The sequence below is a fragment of the Jaculus jaculus genome, chromosome 21 (assembly GCF_020740685.1).
Source record: "Jaculus jaculus isolate mJacJac1 chromosome 21, mJacJac1.mat.Y.cur, whole genome shotgun sequence".
NCBI lineage: Eukaryota > Metazoa > Chordata > Mammalia > Rodentia > Dipodidae > Jaculus > Jaculus jaculus.
In genome coordinates, this window is record NC_059122.1 from 12,573,705 (window position 1) to 12,598,132 (window position 24,428).

At 52.7% G+C, this 24,428-nt stretch overlaps 1 protein-coding gene across 1 annotated transcript in view; it reads left to right on the forward strand.

Annotated features, from left to right (window-relative positions):
- The first annotated feature begins 587 nt into the window (after nucleotides 1-587).
- The window catches only part of Prkaca (protein kinase cAMP-activated catalytic subunit alpha), a 36,045-nt gene continuing 12,204 nt past the window's right edge, over nucleotides 588-24,428 (forward strand). Inside the window, exons 1-5 of the mRNA XM_004672472.2 lie at nucleotides 588-688; nucleotides 12,395-12,456; nucleotides 12,862-12,990; nucleotides 15,435-15,533; nucleotides 20,615-20,697. Of these exons, the coding sequence (XP_004672529.1) occupies nucleotides 643-688; nucleotides 12,395-12,456; nucleotides 12,862-12,990; nucleotides 15,435-15,533; nucleotides 20,615-20,697 (419 nt within the window). The 5' untranslated portion in view covers nucleotides 588-642. The remainder of the gene's footprint in view (nucleotides 689-12,394; nucleotides 12,457-12,861; nucleotides 12,991-15,434; nucleotides 15,534-20,614; nucleotides 20,698-24,428) is intronic.

Consider the following 24,428-nt stretch of genomic DNA (forward strand, 5'->3'; position numbering starts at 1 on the left):
TTCCCCGCACCGCGCCGCGCCGCCCCGCCCCGCCCGGGGCCCGCAGACTGCGCCCCGCCCCGCCCTCTCACCCCGGGATTGACACCGAGCCGTCCCTGCCCCGGGAGGGGAGGGGAAGGGGAGGGGGGCACGGGGCGGCGCGCCTCGACCAATCAGGCGCCTCCCCGGGCGTCTCGGCCTATCAGGGTCGCCGGCCCGCCCCAACGGAGCCATCGCGGGCCCGTGATTGGCCAGGTCTCCGCGGGCCCCGCGTCACGCGGCCGGGAGCCAATGGCGTCGCGGGAGGGTTGCGGCGAGCCAATGGGCCGCGAGCCTGGGCTGTCAGTCGCGGAAGCCTGGGCCAATGAGCGGCCGGCTGCGGGGGCGTCACGGACAGCGGACTCGGGCTGAGGTTCCCGGGCGGGGAAGGGAGCGCGCGCCGAGAGACGCGGGAAGCAGGGGCTGGGCGGGGGTCCCGGCGCCGCAGCCAGCGCAGCCAGCCCGAGGGGGGGGGGGCCCGCCGCCTCCGCCGCCCAGCGCGCTCCGGGGCCGCCGGCCCGTCGTGTCTCGTCGTCAGCAAGCACCACCCCGCCGCCGCCGCCGCCGCCGCCGCCGCCGCAGGCGCAGCTCCCGGGACCGGCCCCCCGGCTACCGACACCCGCGATGGGCAACGCCGCCGCCGCCAAGAAGGGCAGCGAGCAGGAGAGCGGTGAGTGCCCGGGCCGTGACCCTGATCTCGGCCCTGCGCCGCCGGTCCCCCGCTCTGTCCATCATTCGCATGCCCCTCCCCCACGGTAACCCCACCACCACCATTCCTCCCTGCCCGCCCCCCACACCCGCGCCCCTTCCCCTCTGCCTGTCCGGGCTGGGGCCCAGGGACCTGCAGAGGGCCCCCAGCCCCGACGTAGGAGCTCCATTGCTCATGGCCAGCCGACCCCCCACTGCAAAGACGGCGTCCGTCGTCCCCCCCCCAACACTCACACTCACACCCAGCTGTCACTGCCAACCATTGCACGTATGACCGCTGGGGCCCCACATGGGGCCCTGTTACCACTCCACCCCCTCTTTTCCTAACCCTTTCTCCCCAGATTCTAAATCCCCCCCCCACACACACACATACACTCCCTTTACTCACCTCTGCTTACATATAGGCCCAGGGCCTGACCCTGATCCAGGCTCTTGGCAGAGTGCTCTGGGGTGTACCTCCATCCCGCAGGGACCTTGGCCACTTAGTGACCACACCCCTCCCCCCCTCCAGCCCCCGCCATCTTTCTCCTGCCCTTCCCCTCTTCACCTTCTCACAGACCCCCTTCGCCCCCCACCTCCAAGCTTACGCTGCCCCCTCGGAACATTTCCCTAGGGCCACCTTCCAACGCTGTTTCCCCCTGTCTGTGTCATTTGGCATTGGGGTGTGGGGCGGGGGGGGGGGGGACAACATCTATCTTTCTGGGTCCCTCAGCTCCTCTCATACCCTGTATTCTCTGCTTGTCTTCCCTCCTCCAAGCAAGCGTCTGTCTGTCCCTGGCTGGGTTAGCCAGACTGTTTATGAACCTAGAGAACTGCTTGCGCCAAGTTCGAGCTGGTCTTGCTTGACAAATTCGTTGCGTCTGTCCCTCTTTCTTGGGTTGCGGGGAGTGGGGGGCATCTTCTGCCCTGCAGTGAGCTCTAGGCTCTTGGCGGGGCCCCTCAATAAATGGTGGTTTCACAACTGCGGCTCCGTCATTCACGCAGTCCCTTGGGGCTTCTTCCCCGGGGCTCCCGGTACCCCAGCTGAGGATGAAGTGCATGCGTGTGTGTTGGGGGGCGGCGGCAGGTTTTTGGGGGGGAAGTCAGCCAGGCAGGCTCTTGCTGCTTGAACTGGGGTGATCAGAAAAAGGACTTGTAGGTGGGAAGGGCAGGGGGAGCCAGCAATGGAAACCGGCAGGTTTGCCAGGGGACACATGAATTCTGTGTGTGTTCAAGGCTTAGCCAGAAGGGAGGTGTGTTCTGCCCGTAGCCCCAGACATGCTGGCCTCTTCCAGCCGGGGAGAGAAAAGTTGTGTGTTTGGAATGGCCTTTAGAAATGGTCTCGAGCCCTTGTCTAAAGTCTGAGTCCCGTCAAAGCCCAGGGACATGACTCCCATTGAAACCCGACAGAACTCAGCGTAGCAGAGCGGCCTCGAAGAGGCTTGAATATCACCGTGGGTGGGGGACCGGGAGGCAAGTGCCTGCAGTTCAGAGCTTGATGACAGAGGAGCAGGTGGGTAGTGTCCAGAAAAAGGTCTGGGCACGAGCTTGCAGGGGACTGGGCCGAAGGGGACGGGGCCGCCCCCAGCAGGTGAGGCCCGCGGGGAGGTGGAAGGTGGAGGAGGCAGCTGGCTATATATTGCAGTGGCCCGGTTGAAAGTTGGGACGGTGACATAGTCCTGGAAAACCTTCAAGCCTGTCAGACACATGTGGTGGGGGCTGGAGAGCCGCAGAGGGGGAAAAAGATCCCACGAGAAAGATCAGAGGCTCCGGAAGGAACGGCTAATTCTCTCAGCGCCGTGGGCCAGATGCTCAGGAGGGAACCGTCAGGATGGACCCGAGCTGCCTTTATTGGGCATCTAGGAAGGTGCCGGGCTCAGTGGTCTCCGTAGTGGTGCTCTGGTGATTTTCATAACGGGCTATTACCTGATTTTTCCAAATAAGCCATCTGAGTTTGATGTAGGTGACATCATGGAGATTCACACCCAGAATGTGTCCACCAGAGGACTTCCTCTATCCCATAACTCCCCAGCTCAGCTTCTCTCTTAAGTTGCCTCCCAGATCTCAAGTCCACTACTGCATTTATACTTTCTTAACTTGAAAAGATTTAAACAATAGCAGAGCAAACTAGCATATGCCCATGGCCTCATCGACTCAGGAGGTCGAAACATGAGGTTTGTTTAAGCCAAGAGTTCAGGGCTAGTCTGGGCGATATAATAAGACCTGTCTCAAAAAATAAATCATAGCCGGTTGTGGTGGCGCACGCCTTTAATCCCAGCACTCGGGGGGGCAGAGGTAGGAGGATCGCCGTGAGTTCAAGGCCACCCTGAGACTCCATAGTGAATTCCAGGTCAGCCTGGGCCAGTGTGAGACCCTACCTCGAAAAACCAAAATAAATAAATAAATAAAATATATCATAAAAGCCGGGCGTGGTGGCGCACGCCTTTACCGTGGCACTCGGGAGGCTGAGGTGTTAGGATGGCTGTGAGTTCGAGGCCAGCCTGAGACTACGTAGTGAATTCCACGTCAGCCTGGGCTAGAGTAAGACCCTACCTCGAAAAAGTAAACGTTAATAAATAAATCAATAAACCACCCTGTAACCAGCACAAGAGAGACTGAAAGAGAACCTTGAATTCCAGGTCAGCCTGGGCAACATAAGGAGACACAGCCTCAAAATAAATAGTAAGCTGGGTATGGTGGCACACATCTTTCATTCCCGACACTCGAGAGGCAGAGGTAGGAGGATCGTCATGAGTTCAAGGCCACCCTGAGACTACATAAATTTCAGGTCAGCCTGGGCTAGGGCAAGACATCTAAAAACCTCTAAAAACCAAATAATAATAATAATAATAATAAAATAGTAAAAATTTTACTCATTTCTGTTCACAGGGCCTAAGCTATTAATTATTTCATGGTAAAAGATAATAGAGGCGCAGTCAGGCGATTGTTGTGTGGGTTACACTCTGTGTTTCTTAGTTTGTTGTTGTTTCGAGGTAGGGTACTGTAGCCCAGGCTGACCTGGAATTCACTATGTAGTCTCAGGGTGGTCTCGAACTCACAGCCATTCTCCTACCTCTGCCTCCCGAGTGCTGGGATTAAAGGCATGCACCACCCCACCCAACTTGTGATTTTACATATATATATATGTATGTAGATATATATGCAGTGTAACTAACAAGGGTAACAACAACTATGATCACAACTACTGTAGAGACTGAGGCTTGAGAAGGTACAAGTTCAGAGAAACTTGATGAAATCTTACCTCACACAGAATAGCTGAAGTGGCAGCCCAGTGGTACAGCTCTTTCCTACCATGTACAAGGCCCTAGGCTCCATGTAGCACCCAGTAATCTCCCCAAATGTAGCAGCAGAAATGAAACACCTCTAAAAATGATCTTAGAGAGAGAATGGGCATGTCACAGCCTTAGCCTCTGGGAACAAACCCCAGACACGTGCGCCCCCTTGTGTGCATGTGTGACATTGAGCACTTGCATCACTGCCCGTCTGGCTTACATGGGATCCGGAGATTCGAACGTGAGTCCTTAGGCTTTGCAAGGCAAGCGCCTTAACCGCTAAGCCCTCTCTCCAGCTCCCTAAGATGATTTTTATGTTCTGCCCCTGAGACCTTGTCAGCCTTCAGAGACCTCCCCAAGCTGACCATCCGCCCAGGGAAGAACGGAATGAGATAGCCCCTCTGCTTCAGAGAGGATGGGAGGCTTGGTTTCCCATCTTTTGGAACCAGGAGTGGGGCAGTAGTCAAGCCAGCCTGTAGGGGGCCCTTGCATTTCATCTGCTGCATGCCAGCCCCACCCCAGGATCAGGAAGATGCCCAGACCTTGGAAGGCTCTAACCAACGCTGCCACCTCGGTGCCAAGGCATGGCGGTATTTGCCTCCTTTGGCAAGAGGGCCACAAGCCGTCCAACCTGTAGCCCGACACAAAATTATAAATTTAAAACACGTGATTTTTTTTGTTGTTGTGTTTTCAAGGTTGGGTCTCGCTCTAGCCCAGGAATTCACTATGTAAACTCAGGCTGGCCTCGAACTCACGACGATCCTACCTCCGCCTCCCAAGTGCGAGTGCTGGGATTAAAGGCGTGCGCCACCACGCCCAGCTGCAAGAATTTTTTTTTTTTTTTTCTTTTTGAAACTCAGTTGCATGGTTCCCACATGCGAACTCCGTAGATAACAGCATCATGTCACAGTGGCCCAGGATGGAGCAGGATGAGGGGAGCCTGTATCCAAGGTTGACAGAGACGTTAACAGGGGCTAGGGGCAGAGGAAAATGATCAAAAACCTAAATAAATAAAATTTTAAAAAGAGAGAGAGAGAGAGAGAGATACTTGCGAGCAGGCCACAGCCTCAGGACACTCCCAGCATGGTCAGCCAAGTGGGGCTCAGGTTTTGGCTACCACTGGCTAGAGGCTCGGATGGGAGTTGGCCCACGGGGGAAGAGGCACGGTTGATAAGTGGGGAGTCCCCCCCCCCCACCCCGCCAGCCCAAGAAGTCCCTCCAGACTCCCAAGACAAAGCAGATCCAGGTACCAAGAGAAAGGTCCCTAGATGGGAAGAAGTGTTGCTGTCTAACATCCTATGAGGATTAAACCCGATCTGTACATTGGCAGTTGTATGGGTGCCCAAGAGGGACCTCCGACGCCGCTTCTGCCCTTTTGCTCAATCAGCCTAACAAAACGTGGAATGGCCCTATCTACCCTTACCTCGCGTCCTCTGGCCTATAGGTGAAGTCTTTCCTCCCGCTCCCACCCCACAACTCCCCGGCTCCCCCTGTAGGCAAGGCTCTGGTGGCGGTGGTGGGGCGCAGGTATGGCCAAGCGGGTGGGGCAGGTCTCGTGAGCCTTGCCGGCCACCGTACGTAGTCCCCCGGTGCTCTGCGAGAAAGACTGAGTGATGGCTTCCAGCTCCAGCGATGGTGAGGCCAAGCCCTGTTGCTATAGCAACCTTCCAGGCACACACACATACACACACACACACACACTGCCCCTCAAGTCAGGGAGGGGTTGCCATTGGAGTTTTGGGGGAGCAGGGAGAAGACTTTGTGGGCTCCTCTCTGTGTCCCTGGAAACCTCTCCCCTGTTGACACCCCTTGACTGTTGGCAAGAAGGAAGAAGAGAGCAGCAGAGATGGATGGCCTGGTCCAGACAGGGGCTGATGGTCCACAGCAGTGTGTGTGTGTTGGCGGGGGGGGGGGGGGGGGGGAAGAATCCATCTCACTGTTGGGGTTCAACACAGACTAAGGGAGTCATCCAGTTTAGAAGTGGGGGAGGGGTCCAGCTCAAAAATGGGGGGGAGTTGGTGCAGCCCAGTGTCGGGGGGGGGGTTCTCCCTCAAAAGCTGTTGTGCATTTGCAGCCCCCAGAGCCTGGGATCCGGGCTAGACTGGAAGGTCCCGGTCCAAGGGTGGGCATCCTTGGCCCAGACGCGCAGCATCTTCCGTAGGCTGGCGGGGAGGGATTCCCAAGCCTGGGCTTCCTCCAAGAGAGCGCCCGGTGCCCCTGGCCCCCGGGTTGGTGTTCCGCTGTCGTCATCCCCCCCCTCCCCCCCCGTTTGAATCCAAGGGGGATTTCTACATCGCCGCCTCTTGCTGGGGCCCTGGCTCCTCGCGGGGTGTCTGGAGTTTTTTTCTCTGTGAACAAATCAAATCCAGATGAGATTAGTGGCACCCGTGTCTCTCTCTCTCTCTCTCTCTCTCTCTCTCCCCCCCCCCCATCCAAGTAGTGGACGTGGGCAGGGTTCCCCATGCCACCCTCCCTGTCCACTTCCTGTGGCCTGCCGGGGACCACGGTGCCGGGCAGTAGCCCCAAGGGAGGCTCCTGCCACGGACCCCTCTGGTGCTTTTGAGTCCTGGAAAGAAGGAAGGTGGCCAAGGCTGCCTTCCCCTCCCCCGCCCCTGGGGTTAGCTGTTCATTTCCGGTTTGGACTTTTCATGGGTGAGCGCGGAGCCAGGCGCAGGGCAAGGTTTGACAGACGCCAAGGACAGCCCGGAACACCGCTTGTCCCTCGGCCCCCCGGAGAGGAGCGAGACAGCCGGCTGTGCCCGTTTCTTTCTGGGATAGCAAGAGAGCTCGTGTTGGAAATCAACTCGGGAGGAGATAGGGTGACTCTTTTCTATATATATATATATATATTTAATTTATTTATTTATTTATTTATTTATTTGAGAGCTAGAAAGAGGCAGAGTGGCCTCCAACCGCTGCAGGCGAACTCCAGATGCATGCGCGCCCCCTTGTGCATCTGCCTTACGTGGGTCCTGGAGAGTCGAACTGGGATCCTTCGGCTTGCTAAGCCATCTCTCCAGCCCAAGATAGGATGATTCTTATAACTGTGTCCCGTTCCCCCCCCCCCCCCAGCCCAGCCCATCCTTTCGCTCCAGCTGTTCTTTCAAGGTAATTAACGAGCTCTAGGGCTTGTCTAGCCCCTAGGGAGTCCCTGGCTAGTGCCTGAGCCCTTAACTCCTTCCCGTCTGCCCAGTGGGCAGTGCCCTGGGCACAGAGATTGCGGGCAGCCCACCTCTCGGAGAGAGGCAGAGCCTGGCATCCTGAGAACTATGGAAGTGTCTGGAAGGGGAAGTTAGCTTTAGTGCCCCGCCCTGGAGCTGGCTGGCCGGCCAGAGGATCTTCCCACCTCCCACTGCCAAGGAGAGCCACCGTAGACCTTGGCCAGCTGGGAGCCAGGTACCTTGAAATGCTTCCATGGCAACCAGCTCCTCCCTGCTCACCGGGTTGCCGCCCGCACCCCCCCCCCCCCCCAGCTGATCATACCAGGTTCTGTGCTCCCCAGCAAAAGGAACATTCCTGGGAGAGCCTGGGATGGCTGGGATGAATCTGGAAGCAAGCAGTAGCCAGAGTGGGGACTCAGAAGTCACCTTCCAGCTGTGGCTGCAGCTGATTCTCTGGGCCCACCTGGCTGTCCGTTTCCTGGGTTACCTGCGCCACACCTTGAGGAGACCTAAGCCGCAACCTGCACCCTGAGCCCTGGCCAGGGGTAGATGGGCCCCCAGATCACCCCATGTCACCCAGCCCCCATGCCCATGCTCCGCTGGGAGAGACAGAAAGCAGGTGAGTGTGAGGGCTCCTCGCCTACATTGTCGTTGTTTGTTTGGATTGTTATTTATTATTGTTATTTATTTTTATTTTTATTTTGGCTTTTCTCTAGCTCAGGCTGACCTGGAATACACTATGTAGTCTCAGGATGGCCTCGAACTCATGGCGATCCTCCTACCTCTGCCTCCCAAATGCTGGGATTAAAGGCGCGCGCCACCACGCCCGGCTCATAGGGCCCTATGCTGGATGACAGATGTGTGCCACCTCACTTAGCTCATTGATTCTTTCCTACTTTTATTTGTCTGATGCCGGGGCCCTTGTGCGTGCTATGCAAGTTCTCTGCTGCTCAGCCCCCCGCCCTCTCCCACCCCCGATTTGTTTCGTCAATACCAGATCTCACTGTGGCTGTAGATCAGGCTGTCCTTGAGCTCACACGCCTTTCTCAGTGTTGGGCTTACACTGTGCCACCATGCCCATTCTGCTCCCCCTGGCACCGCGTGCCCCCTCTCCCCACACCCTGTTGCCCGTGTGGTGAGCCATCAAGGCCGCGGTGGTGCCACGTAGGACCCAGCCCGGGCCCTCCATCACTTTGCAAGCTCGGCACACAGCAGTACTGGGCACTCAGTGAGGGCCTGGTGAGGGCAGGGCAGGAGCAGCCGGGTCCACCAAGTCAGAAAGGGCCGAGGCGACGTTGCTGTGAGTGGGGTCGCAGCACCAGACTTCCTCCAGGCAGGCTGTGTTCCTTCTCCTGGTGAGGACAGGAGAGTCCTCAGAGGGAAGCTCCATGTCCCCCCAATCTACAGCTCAGTGGCTGGTTTTGAGTTTCTGAAGAAGGATTTAATTTAGTGCGTGAGGCCTCTAGGCTGAGCGCTGTCTCATGGGCTAGCCCAAGGCCCAGCCAACACCAGCCGGGAGCTCCTAGCCACTCACCAGCTGCCCCCCTGCCAGCGCCGCCAGCCTTTGCAAGGCCCCGCTGCCGGGGGGTTCCTCTTGCCCTCCCACCAAGGCCTCCTGTCACTTGAGCCGCTGGCATTGGGGGTGAGTGGTGACTGCCTACAAAGCTATGTGGGGTTCCCAGCTACTGGGTGACGAGCAAGGTCAGAGTGTGAGTACGCAGGGCCCTAGGGTGGCTCCTCGCCTGGCTTGGGGACAGCTCTCCCCGAGAGACTGCGAGAGACTGACGCCAAGGCAGAGGCTGAGCTGGCGGTGGGTGAGACGATGGCCTCACGATCAGGGTGTCAGGCGAAGGGCCTCAGGCCCACTCAGTATCCAGTGCATGAGGGGGAAGAGCAACTTGGATCGGGCAAGGTCAGGGTGACGCATCAGAAACCTCAGCACGGGGCTGGGGACACGGCCCAGCTGTTAAGGGGTCTTGCTTTTAGAACCTGCAGACTTCGGTTCCGTTCCCCAGTGTCCATGTAAAGTCAGATACAAGAATGACGTGTGTGTGGAGTTTGTTTGAAGCAACAGGAGGTCCCGGCATACCCAGACACACACAGATAAAATAAAAAATAAATAAACCAAAACAAAACACAGCCCAGGGCCAGCATGCACGCACAGCCCTGCTTGGTGGCAAGAAGGACAAGTTTGTGATGTCTGAATCCATCAGGCTATCCACTTGAGATGTGAACACTCAGGTGGAACATAATGGCCCACGCCTACCAGCCCAGTCCTGGGGAAGCTGAGACAGGAGGATCACAAGTTCCAGGCCAGCCTGGGCTCCCTAAGGAGATCCTGTCCCAAAAACCATAAAGCTGCCAGGTGTGGTGGCGCACGCCTTTAATCCCAGCACTCGGTGGCAGAGGCAGGAGGATCGCCATGAATTCGAGGCCAGCCTGAGTCTCCATAGTGAGTTCCAGGTCAGCCTGGGCTAGAGCGAGACTCTACCTCAAAAAGCAAAAAAATAAAACTCTTGAGCAATCAGGCCAAAGTGCAGGCATCCTTGGGTCTATCCCCAGCACCACAAAAAGAAAAACTGGAAGAAAAGATGAGCGCATCCACTTAGGCGCAGCGTGTGTGCCCAGCACGCATTTCAGGCTGCTTCTGAAGTGGAAGCTGGAGCAGGGCTGGACCCCAGGAGTTCAAGGCCAAGTGAGGGGGGAAAATGGGTAAGGTAGAAGGATTGTGAGTTCAAAGCCCATGTGGGCTGCATAACTTATCTCAGGGGATAAGAGGAAAGGAAAAAAAAAATTGGGCTTTAGGGGATAGGGATTTGGTTCAGTGGTAGAGCTGGCCTCCAGCACTGGAAAAAAAAACAAAAAACAATTGAAAACGCACCTCCTTTATTGTCTGCCTAAATTTTAAAAAGCCAGGCATGATGGAGCACACCTTTAATCCCAGCACTCCAGAGGCAGAGGAAGGAAGATCCCTGTGAGTTCGAGACCACCCTAGACTACATAGTGAATTCCAGGTCAGCCTGAGCTAGAGTGAGACCCTACCTAAAGGAAAAAAAAAAAAAAAAACTATCTAGTCATAGGTCCAAAGCCTAGCCTGGTGACGCACACATCTAACCCCAGCACTGAGCAGGATGAACTAGGAGGATCACTGTGAGTTTGAGACCAGCCTGGACTACAGAGTGAGTTCTAAGTCAGCCTGGACTAGTGTGAGACCTAGCCTCAAAAAAAAAAAAAAACGAAAAAAGAAAAGAAAAGAGGGCTACAAAGATGGCTTGGAGTTGAAGGTGCTTGCCTGCAGACCCTGACGTGCTCAGTCTCTCTCCCTCTCTGTCTGTCTTTCACTCTCTCTCTTCAAGTAAATTAAAAAAAAGGAAAAGGGATGCGGGCTGGAGAGAGAGCTTAGTGGTTAAGGCATATGCCTGCGAAGCCTAAGGACCAAGATTCAATTCTCCGGGTCCCACGTAAGCCAGTTGCACAAGTTGGCACATGCGTCTGCAGTTCATTGCAGTTGCTGGAGGCTCTGGTGCGCCCATTCTCATTCTCTGTCTCTCTCTGTGTGTATGTCTCAAATAAGTAAAATAGATAAATGTTTAAAAAAATAAAAAGGATGAGGAGAGATGGCTTAGCGGTTAAGCGCTTGCCTGTGAAGCCTAAGGATCCTGGTTCAAGGCTCAATTCCCCAGGACCCATGTAAGCCAGATGTACAAGGTGACACATGCGTCTGGAGTTTGTTCCCAGTCGCTGCAGGCCTTGGGGCACCCAGATTCTCTTTCTCTCTCTACCACTTTCTCTGTGTCGCTCTCAAATAAAAAATAAATAAATAAACATTTAAAAAAAAAAAAAAAAAGGATGAAAGAAAATTACTAGGTGACGTGTCAGTGGAATGAACCCCGTGTGCCAGGCGATGACCGAGCGTCCCCGGGATGGATGGATGCCTGCCTCACCACTACCTACAAGGCCACCATTGCTTGTACCATCCCCACTTTGCACCTAAGTAAAACCAAGGCCCTGGGGGACGTGAGGTCAGGTGTCCCACATCCCACGGCCCCCCAGGGACCTCACAGGGAGGCTGAAGGCCTTCATCAGGAAGTCCTGCCTGCGTGCCCTCAGCGGCCCCTCGCCGCATCCAAGCCTCAGTTTCCGAGACCGTCGCATGGGGACAACGGACAGTGGGGTTGCGAGCATGCCTCCGCGGTCGAATGCTTGTGTAGCGCGTCTCAGACCCCGAGTTCAATCCTCAGTTCTGTAGAAACAAAAAAAAAAAAAAAACAAACGGCTGGAGAGCTGGCTTAGTGGTGAAGGCGCTTGCCTGCCAAGCCTGAGGACCCAGGCTCGATTCCCCAGAACCCTCGTAAAGCCAGATACACACGGTGGGGCTGCGCGCGTCTGGAGTTTGTTTGCAGTGGCCAGAGGCCCTAGTGTACCCATTCTCTCTCTGTGAGACTCGCAAATAAATAAATAAAGCCAGGCGTATTGACACACGCCTTTAATCCCAGCACTTGGGAGACCGTGGTAGGATCGCTGTGAGTTCGAGGCCACCCTGAGACGACACAGTGAATTCCAAGTCAGCCTGGTCTAGAGCGAAACCCTCCCTCGAAAAACCAAAAATAAATAAATAATATGCATTTTTTTAAAGCATGATGAGAGTGGAAAAAATGAGGTTTCCATGTTAGCCACGTGGAGCCTCAGGGCAGCTGCCCCTTGGAGGGGTGGGCATCAGGCAAGGCTTCTGACAAGCAAGGGCCCTGACATCAGCAAGGCTGGGCACAGGGCCAGCTGGGGGGCCAAGGTGACAGCTGAGCCCCCCCCCCCCCCAAAAGGGTGCTTGCTCCAGGAGCCCTGGAGGCTTCCACCCTTGGGCCTGGCCTCCCCAGAGAAGGGGCCGGCTCCGGCTGGTGGAGCGGCCAGGTCGACGGCTATAAATACCTCAGCTGGCCCAGCCCTGGCAGCGGAATGTCAGCAGGGGGGTGAGGGGAGGGGGTACTGTCCGTGGATGCCTGTCCATCCCTCTGGGAGTGACCCCTGGGTCTCCGTGCACCCCATTTCGGAGTTACCAGAGGCTGAGCCTCATCAGAATCTCCCCACAATGCCCATTAGTCCTGGTCGAAGAGCAGGTACGAGGGTGAAGTGGCTGTACCCCTTTTCTAAAACAGCGGGCACCACCTCAGCACGCCCCACCAGGCCTGCTGTTGTGGAGAGGGCGCCCACCCAACCCTCCCCTCTCTCCCTTTACAGTGAAAGAGTTCCTAGCCAAAGCGAAGGAGGATTTTCTGAAAAAATGGGAGAGTCCCGCTCAGGTAAGCCCCGATGTTCAGAGCTAGCCCACAGCCACCGCCACCGTGCGGCTGAAATCCAGGGTGCCCCAGGGTGCGCCAGGCCATGCCCGTCTCCCCCTGAATTCCCATGTTGACCCTTTGACTCCCAGTACCAGGCCCCCACCCCACTATACCCTTGCACCTGGTGCCCCCACACACACCCGCAGCTGCCAGCAGCTCCTGGGCCCATGGCCAGGGCCGAATCTGGCCCTGCCACCCTCCTGGAGGAATGCACGCCCCACCATCTTGTTCTCCTGCCCGCCCCGTCTTCACTGGCCTGGCCGCACCCTGCTTCCCAGGGCCCCCCCTGCCGGTGGCACCTGGATCACCAGTCCAGGGGATGTCTCAGACCCAGCCTGACTGCTGTCCCCAACTCCTCCACCTCAGAACACAGCCAATTTGGATCAGTTTGACCGGATCAAGACCCTGGGCACGGGCTCCTTCGGGCGCGTGATGCTGGTGAAACACAAGGAGACAGGGAACCACTACGCCATGAAGATCCTGGACAAACAGAAGGTGGGCGAGCCCCCGTCCCGGCCTGGGCCCGCCCCACCCCAGGGCCCCTCCACAGGGCTCTCCTGAGCTCTTCAGGCACCAGCCACTTCCCCGAGTAAACCACTGCAGTAACTTCTAGACAGCAAGACTACATGCAAAGTACCATAGAGTCTACCTGAGGGAGTGATATGTAGACATTGTGTCAGGTGATGCTAAGTACGCCAGAGAGCCTGGGCTGGGCATGCTGACGGGCACCTTTAATCCTAGAGGAGGGGCCAGAGGTAGGAGCATCGCCGTGAGTTTCCAGGTCAGCCAGAGCTGCAGAGTGAGTTCCAGGTCATCTTGAGCTAGGTTGAGAACCTGTCTTAGGAAAAAAAAAATGTCTTTAAGCTAGGTATAGTGATGCACATCTGTAATCCCAGCATTTGGGAGGCAAAAGCAAGACCACCCAGATGATAATAATAATAAAATTAGGGGGCTGGAGAGATGGTTTAGTGGTTAAAGCATTTGCCTGCGAAGCCAAAGGACGTGGTTCTATTCCCTAGGACCCACGTTAGCCAGATGCACAAGGGGGTGCACATGTCTAGAGTTCATTTACAGTGGCTAGAGGCCCTGGTGCACCCATTCTCTCTATATATCTTCTCTCTCTGCTTGCAAACAAATAAATAAAATTTAAAAATAATAGTAATAAACTTAAAAAGCTGGGCATAGTGGCACACACCTTTAATCCCAGCACTTGGGAGGCAGAGGTAGGAGGATTGTCGTGAACTCAAGGCCAACCTGAGACTATGTAGTGAATTCCAGGTCAGCCTGGGCTAGATAGCAAGTTCAAGGCCAATCTGGGTTTACATGAAACCCCGTCTCAAAATAAAACAAAAAAAAAATGTTCTTTTGAGACAGGGTCCCCATTATGTAGCCCAGTTTGACTTTGAACTCACAATCCTCCTGTCTCAGCCTTCTGAGTACTTGCGTTATAAGAGTGTGCCATTGTACCCAGATGTCCCCAAAGACTTGTTCTGTTTTGTTTCCAGGCAGGGCCTCCCTCTAGCCCAGGCTGGCCTTGAACTTCCAGTGATCTTCCTGCCTCTGCCTCCCAAGTGCTGTGATTAAAGGCGTGCACCACCATGCCTGGCCTTGTAAAGACTTCTGACACCATATTTGATACGCCATCCGGTAGAAATACAACACATCACATAAGTTACTTCATCATGTTTTATTTTTGTAGGTGTTTGGTGCTGGAGATTAAACCCTCGTAAATTCTCGCAAGTTCTCTACCCCTGAGCTGTGCCCCTAGCCCAACAAAAGGGTTTTTGAGGTAGGGTCTCACTCCAGCGCAGGCTGACCTGGAATTCACTGTGTAGTACAAATGAGCCGGGCGTTGTGCGCACGCCTTTAGTCCCAGCATTCAGGAGGCAGAGGTAGGAGGATCGCCTGAGTTCAAGGCCACCCTGAAACTCCAGAGTGAATTCTAGGTCAACCTGGCCTAGAGCAAGACCCTACCTCAAGAAACCAAAAAGCAAACAAACAAAAAAGTAAGCTAGACTAGCAGTCTCCACCTGCAGAACTGGGGGAAAGAGGCAGGGTGGGTTTCTCGTCCCACTTGAGAAGATACGAGGACAGAACCAATCTTAAATTAGCTGTTTACATTGCCTGAAGAGAACAGGGGTCCCGGAAGACCCGGCGCCCGCTTCTAGAAAGCTGAGTAAGGGAATCTTCCCAAAGCTCCTAAGCAGGCACTTGGTGTTCTTGGGATTTTGCCTTAAATTTGCACCCTCTCCACCTAGACTTACAGTTCAGAACTAAGACTTGGGGAGGGGTAGACCAAGGCAGCTGCTGGAAGCAGATATTTTTTTGTTGTTTGTTTTTCAAGGTAGAGTCTCACTCTAGCCCAGGCTGACCTGGAATTCACTCTGTAGTCTCAGGGTGGCCTCAAACTCACCGTGATCCTCCTACCTCTGCCTCCCGAGTGCTGGGATTAAAGGTGTGCGCCACCATGCCCGGCTTTTATTTTTAATTTTAGACAGAGAGGGGAAAAAATGGTCACGCCAGGGCCTCTAGCCACTACAAACAAACTACAGATGACATACACCACCATGTGCATCTGGCACATCTGGGTTCTGGGGAACCAAACCTGCGTCCTTAGGTTTCGTAGGCAAGGACCTTAACTGCTAAGCCATCTCTCCAGCCCTAGGGAAGTTAATTTCTAAGCCCTCCCTCCACTCTGCCCCTTGGGCCACACCTCCTGTCTGCTGAGCTGAGTCACCCACTGTCCCACTCCTTAGACTGCACCAAGGGGCTTGTCTGGGCATCTGTGGGCCCCAAGCTGTCTCCTGCCCAGCTGCAGCACCTCTGAGTGGTTCTTGGCCTGGGCTGTGCGTCATGCAAGGACCCGCGAGGTTGTGTCTGGCCCCCGTCGAGCCTGCGGGACACCGCGGCCCCTCTCACCCCCTTGCCTCCCGTGGCAGGTGGTGAAGCTGAAACAGATTGAGCACACCTTGAACGAGAAGCGCATCCTGCAGGCCGTCAACTTCCCGTTCCTGGTCAAGCTGGAGTTCTCCTTCAAGGTGGGTGCCCCGGACCGGAAGGAGCGCAGCCCCCCCCCCTCCGACCCCCACGGCTGGGGCCACACACAGCGGTGGTTGCTTGCTTCAGGAGAGATGCTGCCTGCCGACAGGACTGGACTAGGGCCCTGGGCACCCCGAGTGCAGCTTCTGGGCTGGCCAGTTTCTTCTGCGGTAACCTTGGGCAAGTCACTGTGACCTCCATGAGAACTAGCCTGGCACAGGGCCAGGAACACAGACCGCTCCTGGGCAGCAGGGGTCAGCCCAGCTCCCACTCCACTCCACGGCCTGCTGGGGAGGAGCTTGCCACCATAGCCTTGGTGCCCTCTTTCTCTTTCCCTCCCTCCCTCCCTCCTTTTCTCTCCCTCTTTCTTTCTTTCTTTCTTTCTTTCTTTCTTTCTTTCTTTCTTTCTTTCTTTCTTTCTTCTTTTTTTAATTTTTAATTTTTGTTTTTGTTTTTTCAAGGTAATTTCGCTCTAGCCCAGGCTAAGCTGGAATTCACTGTGTAGTCTCAGGGTGGCCTCGAACTCACAGCGATCCTCCTACCTCTGCCTCCCGAGTGCTGGGATTAAAGGCGTGCACCACCAGGCCCGACTTTTTTTTTTTTAAACCTTATTTTCTTTTTCTATTTATTTTGTTTTATTTGGGAGACAGGCAGAGAGTGAGCGACAGCAAGTGAGAGACAGAGAGAATGGGCACACCAGGGCCTTCAGCCACTGTGAATGAACTCCAGACGCATGCGCCACCTTGTGCATCTGCCTTACGTGGTTCCTGGAGAATCGAACCTGGGTCCTTAGGCTTTGCAGGCAAACACCTTTACCTCTAAGCTATCTCTCCATCTCTCCTCCTCCTCCTCTTCTTCTTCTTCTTTGTATTTTATTTATTTGAGGGGGGGGCATATAGAGAGAATGGGCACGGCAGGGTCTATACCATTGCAAATGAACTCCCGATGCATGTGCCACCTTGTACATTGGCTTACATGGGTCCTGAGGAATCAAACCTGGGTCCTTTGGCTTTGCAGTCAAGCTCCTGAACTGCTAAAGCACCTCTCCAGTCCTCTTTCTTATTTTTTTAGACTTCTTTAAACTTCTTCTTTTTCAAGGTAAGGTCTCACTGTAGCACTGGCTGACCTGGAATTCACTATGTAGTCTCAGGGTGGCCTCAAATTCATGGTGATCCTTCTACCTTTGCCTCCTGAGTGCTGGGATTAAAGGCATGCACCACCATGCCCAGCGGCTTGTTTCTTCTTTTAAAATATATTTTTATTTATTTATTTATTTATTTGAGAGAGAAAGAGAGAGATAGAGGGAGAATGGGCATTGCAAGGCTCCAGCCACTGCAGTTGAACTCCAGATGCATGCGCACCACCTTGTAAATCTAGTTTACAGGGGTACTAGGGAATCAAACCTGGGTCCTTAGGCTTTGCAGGCAAGAGCCTTAATTGCTAAGCCATCTCTCCGGCCCATGATGTTCCTGCCACAGTATCTTGAGTGTTAGGATTGCAGGTGTGCCCCACGATGCCCAGCAGATCTTGTTTTTCTCTTACTTGTTTGGTTTTCATGATGCTGGTGTCGATCGAGGCCCTTGCTGGTGCTGGACCCTATTACTAGCCTACACTATGTCCCCAGCCCGGCAATAATTGTTTTTATTTGTTTTGTTTTTCGAGGTAGGGTCTCACTGTAGCTCAGGCTGACCTGGAATTCACTATGTAGTCTCAGGGTGACTTTCAACTCATGGAGACCTTCTGCTTCTGCCTCCTGGGGAGTGCTGGGGTTAAAGGTGTGTGCCACAATGCCAACTAATTTGTTTATTTATTTAAGAGAGAGAAAGAGGCAGAGAGAGAATGGGCGCATCAGGGCTTCCAGCCACTGCAAACGAACTCCAGACACGTGCGCCCCCTTGTGCACCTGGATTCCGTGGGTCCTGGAGAGTCAAACTGAGATCCCTTAGCTTTGCACTCAAACGCCTTAGCCACTAAGCCATCCCTCCAGCCAATTAAAAAAATAAAAGTCTCTCTATATATCTTTTCTTATTTTTTTTTTTTTTTTTTTTTTTCAAGGTAGGTTCTCACTCTAGCCCCAGGCTGACCTGGAATTCACTGTGTAGTCTCAAGGTGGCCTTGAACTCATGGTGATTGTCCTACCTCTGCCTCCCGAGTGCTGGGATTAAAGGTGTGCGCTACCACGCCTGGCTTTTTTTTTTTGTTTGCTTGTTGCTTTCTTTCTTTCTCTTTTTTGATAGAGGGTCTTGCTCTAGCTCAGGCTGACCTAAAATTCACTCTGGGGTCTCATGGTGGCCTTGAACTCATGATGATCCTCCCAACTCTGCCTCTTGTGTGCTGGGATTAAAGGTGTGCATTACCATGCCTTCCTCTTTTGATGTATAAAATAATTTTTTGCAGAACTCAGAGGTAGGAGGGTTGCTGTGAGTTCGAGGCCACCCTGAGACTACATAGTGAATTCCAGGTCAGCCTGGGCCAGAGTGAGACCCTACCTCGAACAACCAAAAACATAAAATATTTTTGTATGTATGTCTATGATGGTGTCTGTGTGCACACTATGATGTGTGTGTATGATGGTGTATGTGTGTGCACTATGATGTGTGTATATGATGGTGTGTGTGAGCAAACTTATGTGTGTGTATTATGGTGTGTGTGTGCAAACTGATGTGTGTATATGATGGTGTGTGTGTGCAAACTATGATGTGTGTGCAAACTGGTATGTGTGTATGATGGTGTGTGCGCACACTATGATGTGTATGGTGGTGTGTGTGCACTATAATGTGTGTATATGATGGTGTATGTATACTATGGTGTGTGTGTATGATGGTGTGTGTGTGCAAACTGATGTGTGTATACGATGGTGTGTGTGAAAACTATGATGTGTGTGCATAAGATGGTGTGGGTGTATGCACACTATGATGTGTGTGTATGATGGCGTGTGTGCATGATGTGTGTGTATGATGGTGTGTGTGAAAACTATGATGTGTGTGCATAAGATGGTGTGGGTATATGCACATTGATGTGTGTGTATGATGGTGTGTGTGTGCACACTATGATGTGTGTGTATAAGATGGTGTGTATGCACACTGATGTATGTGTATGATGGTGTGTATGCACACTGATGTGTGTGTATAAGATGGTGTGGGTGTATGTGCACACTATGATGTGTGTATGATGGTGTGTGTGCACACTGATGTGTGTATAAGATGGTGTGTGTGCACACTGTGATGTGTGTGTATAAGATGGTGTGTGTGTGCACACTATGAGGTGTGTGTATGATGGTTAGGTGTGTGCACACTGTGATGTGTGTGTATAAGATGGTGTGTGTGTGCACACTATGATGTGTGTGTATGATGGTGAGGTGTGTGCACACTATGATGCGTGTGTATAAGATGTGTGGGTGTGTGTGCACACTATGATGTGCGTGTATGATGGTAAGGTGTGTGCACACTATGATGTGTGGGTGTGTGTGCACACTGATCTTTGTGTATAAGATGGTGTGGATGTGTGCATACTATCCACACACACAAGCACCTGGCTTCTCTTCACCTCACCTCCCACTGCCGTTGGTGCTCTGGGTGCAGTCATGTGCCATCTTATCATTGTGGGCATTAGGGATTCGAACTGCAGTCAACAGCTTGAGGAATAAGTGCCTTAAGTGTCTCCCAGCTCACCCCTTTTGTATAAGAGACATCTTTTCAGTATATGTCTTTTTGTTTGTTTCTTTCTTTTTTGAGGTAGGGTCACACTGTAGCTCAGACCAACCTGCAGTTCACTGTGTAGTCTCAGGGTGGCCTCGAACTCACAGTGATCCTCCTACCTCTGCCTCCCGAGTACTGGGATTAAAGATGTGCACCACCATGCCTGGCTTCTGTTTTTTTAAATAGTTTTTTTATTTTTATTTATTTATTTGCAAGCAGAGAGAAAGAGAACAGGCACACCAGGGTCTCCATCCACTGCAAATGAACTTGATGCATATGCCTTTGTGCATCTGGCTTACGTGTGTTTTAGGGAAACGAACCTGAGTCCTTTGACTTTGCAGGCAAATGCCTAAAATATGTCTTTTTAAAATATTTATTTATTTGGCCAGGCATGGTGGTGCACACTTTAATCCCAGCACTCAGGAGGCAGAGGTAGGTGGATTGCCATGAGTTCGAGGCCACCCTGAGACTACATAGTGAAATCCAGGTCAGCCTGAATTAGAGTGAGACCCTACCTCAAAAACAAAACAAACAAACCAAAAAAAAACTTATTTATTTGCGAGAGACAAAGAATGGACACACAGAGACTCATCACTGCAACTAAACTGCAGATACATGCACTGTTTTGTGCATCTGGCTTTATGTGGGTACTTTATGTGGGTAACCCAGTCCATCAGGCTTTGTAAGCAATCACCTGAAACACTGAGCCAGCTCTGCAACCCCTCTTTAAAAACCAAAAACATCAGAGTCTCACTATAGCCCAGGCTAGGCTTGAACACACAGTGATCCTCCTACCTCAGCCTCCCACCTTTTTTATTTGTTTGGATTTTCGAGGTGGGGTCTCACTCTAGCTCAGGCTGACGTGGAATTCACTATGTACTCTCAGGGTGACCTCGAACTCACGGTGATCCTCCTACCTCTGCCTCCCAAGTGTTTGTATTAAAGTGTACGTCACCACGCCGCCGGGTTCGGCCTCACAACTTTACGTCTGCTTTTAAGTCTTGCCGTATGGTCCGAGCTGATCAGGAAATTCTCCTCTGCCCGCCCTTCCCTCCCACCTCTCACCCCCAGTAGCTGGGGCTCCAGGTGCTGATCACCGCCCTTTTTCATGTGGGACCTAGCTGACAGCTGACAGACCAAAGCCTTCAGACAGGGGCTACTGTGGAAGCCCATCTGTACCCAGGGCACTGGCCACGCTGCAGGCGTCCCCTTTCTCTTCCCTGCAAGGGCAGGACCGCGGCCCCTCGTCCTCGTCCTCGTCCTCATCCTCATCCTGGCTCCCGGCACATGCCGTCAGGAAGTGCTGTCCCTTTAAGTCTGGACACCTGCCCCTGGAGGCCATGGGCGTGGGACCCAGGCCTTGATTGCTTTGCCTCCCACAGGACAACTCGAATCTGTACATGGTCATGGAGTACGTGCCTGGCGGCGAGATGTTCTCGCACTTGCGGCGGATCGGAAGGTTCAGGTATGTGCACCCCAACCCCCACTCCAGCTACCCCAGGGGCTACCAAACCATCCAGGGACAGGGAAGGGTCTAGCCTGCTTGGGGGTGAGAGTGCCTCTGCCCCCTCTGCTCACCTCTACACCCAGCCCTCCTCAAAAAAATTAGTGGGTAATTTTATGTAGGTTTAATTTTTTTAAACATACTTTTCATTTTTATTTACTTGAGAGAGAAAGATGGAAAGAGAGAGAACGGGCACACGAGGGCCTTTTAGCTGCTGTGAATGATCTCCAGACACATGCGTCTCCGTATGCACACGTGTGACAGTGCATGCTTGCAGCACTGTGCATCCCATCCGGCTAAGTGGAACCTAGAGATGCCAACATGCGATCTTAGGCTTCCCAGGCAAGCGCCTTAGCCACTAAGCCATCTCTCCAGCCCCCCCACCCCAATTTATTTTTAAGAAGAAATTCTGGGGCTGGAGAAATGGCTCAGCAGTTAAGGTGTTTGCCTTGAAGCCAAAGGACCCATGTTCAATTCCCCAGGAACCACATAAGCCAGATGTACAAGGTGGTGCATGTGTCTAGAGTTCATTAGTAGTGGCTGGAGACCCTGATGCCCCCATTCTCTCCCCTTCTCTCTCTCTCTCTCTCTCTCATAAATAAATACAAAATTAAGGGCTGGAGAGATGGTTTAGTGGTTAAGGCATTTGCCTGCTAAGCCTAAGGACCCAAGTTCAATTTCCCAGTACCCACATAAACTGGATGCTCAAGGTGACACATGCATCTGGAGTTTGTTTGCAATGGCTAGAGGTCCTGGTGCACCCAACGCCTCCCCCCCCATACACACCTCTTTATCTTTCAAATAAATTAATTAGTTATTAAAAAATAAAATTAGAAAAATTATTTTTATTTGTAAGCAGAGGGATACAGAGAGAGAGAGTGTGAAAATGGGCATGCCAGAACCTCCCACCACTACAGATAAATTTCATATGTATGTGCCACTTTGTCCATCTGGCTCTACATGGGTGCTGGGGAATCAAACTCAGGTCATCAGACTTTTCAGGCAGGCATTTTAATCTCAGAGTCATCTCTCCAGCTATTAAAAAAAAAATGTATTTAGGGCTGGAGAGATGGCTTAGCAGTTAAGGCATTTGCCTGCAAAACCAAAGGATCCCGGTTCAATTCTCCAGAACCCATGTGAGGCAGATGTTTAAGGTGACGCATGCATGTGGAGTTCATTTGCAATGGTTGGAGGCCCTGGCATGCCCATTCTCCCCCCCAACCCCCACCTCTTTCTTGCTCACAAATAAATAAATAAAATTTTAAAAATGATATTTATGTATTTACATTTTTGGTGGGGGCATATACCAGGATCTCTTGCTGGTGCAAACGAATATATGCTTTTTGCATCTGGCTTTACATGGGTGCTAGAGAATTGAACCTGGGCCGGAAGGCTTTGTAAGCAAGCAAGCAAACACCTTTAACCATTGAGCCATCTCCCTAGCCTCAACTCGGAATTTTAGAATCCCCTTTTTTTTTAAATTTCTTGTTATTTTTATTTATTTATTTGAGAGCGACAGACAGAGAGACAGAGATAGAGAATGGGTGCACCAGGACCTCCAGCCACTGCAAACGAACTCCAGACGCGTGCGCCCCCTTGTGCATCTGGCTAACGTGGGTCCTGGGGAACCGAGCCTTGAACCAGGGTCCTTAGGCTTCACAGGCAAGCGCTTAACCACTAAGCCATCTCTCCAGCCCAGAATCCCCTTTCTTTTATTCAATTTAAATTTTTATTTATTTATTTATTGGAGAAAGAGAGAGAGTGGGCATGCCAGGGCCTCCAGCCACGGCAAACGAACTCCATATGTGTATGTGCCACCTTACGCATCTGGCTTATGTGGGCATTGGAGGGGAACCTGGGTCCTTTGACTTTTCAAGCAAGTGCCTTACTACTAAGATAATCTCTGCAGCCCCTTTCTTTCTTTATTTTTTTTTTCGAGGTTGGGTCTCACTGTGGCCCACGCAGACCTGGAATTCCCTACATAGTCTCAGGCTGGCCTCGAACTCTCAGCCGTCCGCCCACCACACCCTGCTTCTTTCTTCCTTGAGTCAGGGTTCTGCTTGGCTGATCTTGAACTTGCTGCATACCCCAGGCCAAGCTCTCAGGCTTGCAGCAGCTCTCCTGCCGCGGACCCTCAGGGTGCTGGCGTCCTCAGTATGCTCCACCAGGCCCCACGCTTCCGGCAGAGTTTTGTAGTAGTTTAGAAATACTTTGGGGCCGGGCGTCATGGCACACGACCTTAATCCCAGCACTCCCGAGGCTGAGGTGGGAGGACTGCTGTGAGTTCGAGGCCACCCTGAGACTGCATAGTAAATTCCAGGTCAGCCTGGGCTAGAGGGAGACCTTGCCTCAAAAAAAAAAAAAAAAAAAAAAAAAGCCGGGCATGGTGGCGCACACCTTTAATCCCAGCACTCGGGAGGCAGAGGTAGGAGGATCTCCGTGAGTTCAAGGCCACCCTGAGACTACAGAGTTAATTCCAGGTCAGCCTGGACCAGAGTGAGACCCTACCTCGAAAAAACAAACAAACAAAAAAATCTTTTGGGGTTGGAGAGATGGCTTAGCGGTTAAGGTGCTTACCTGTGAAGCCTAAGGACCCAGGTTTAATTCCCCAGGACCCACATAACCCAGATGCACAAGGGGGCGCACGCAATGCGTCTGGAGTTCATTTGCAGTGGCTGGGGGCCCTGGCGCACCCATTCTGTCTGCTTCTTCCTCTCTGTCTCAAGTGAATAAATAAATAAAATATTTAAATAAAAATACTTCTGGGACTGGAGAGATGTCATAGCAGTTAAGGCACTTGCCTGCAAAGCCAAAGGATCCCAGGTTGACTCTCCAGGACCCACGTAAGCCAGATGCACAAAGTGGCGCATGCGTCTGGAGTTCATTTGCAGTGGCTAGAGGCCCTGGCGCGCCCATTCTCTCTCTCTCTCTCTTTCTCTCAAGTAAATAAATAAATTATATATATAAGTGATGTATATACATTATATAATATCTATTATATATACATTTTATATATATACACACACACACACACACACACACAAACATACATACATACTGTTTTGTGCGGTTTGGGTTTTTTTTTTTTTGTTTCGTTTTTTGAGGTAGGGTCTCACTCTAGCTCAGGCTGACCTGGAATTCACTGTGTAGTCTCTGGTTGGCCTCGAACTCTCGGCAGTCTTCCTACCTCTGCCTCTTGAGTGCTGGGATTAAAGGTGTGCGCCACCATGGCCGGCTCTAATATATTTTTAAAATGGTTTTGGGCTGGAGAGATGGCTTAGCCGCTAAACTGCCTGACTGTGAAGCCAAGGACCCATATTCGACTCTCCAGATCCCACGAAAGCCAGATGCACAAGGTGACATGAGTGCAATGTTGCACTTGCCCACTAGGTGGCGCAAGCATGTGGAGTTCCGTTACAGTGATTGTAGGCCCTGGCTTGCTTGTTCTCTCTCTCACACTCTTGCTGTCCTTCTCTCACATTAAAAAACTTTTTGAGCCGGGCGTGGTGGCTCACACCTTTCATACCAGCACTCGGGAGGCAAGGAGGATTGCAGTGAGTTCGAGGCCAGCCTGAGACTACACAGTGAATTCCAAGTCAGTCAGGACTAAGAGGAGACTCTACCTCAAAAAAAAAAAAAAAAACTTTTTAAGCAGCCGGGCGTGGTGGCACACACCTTTCATACCAGCATTC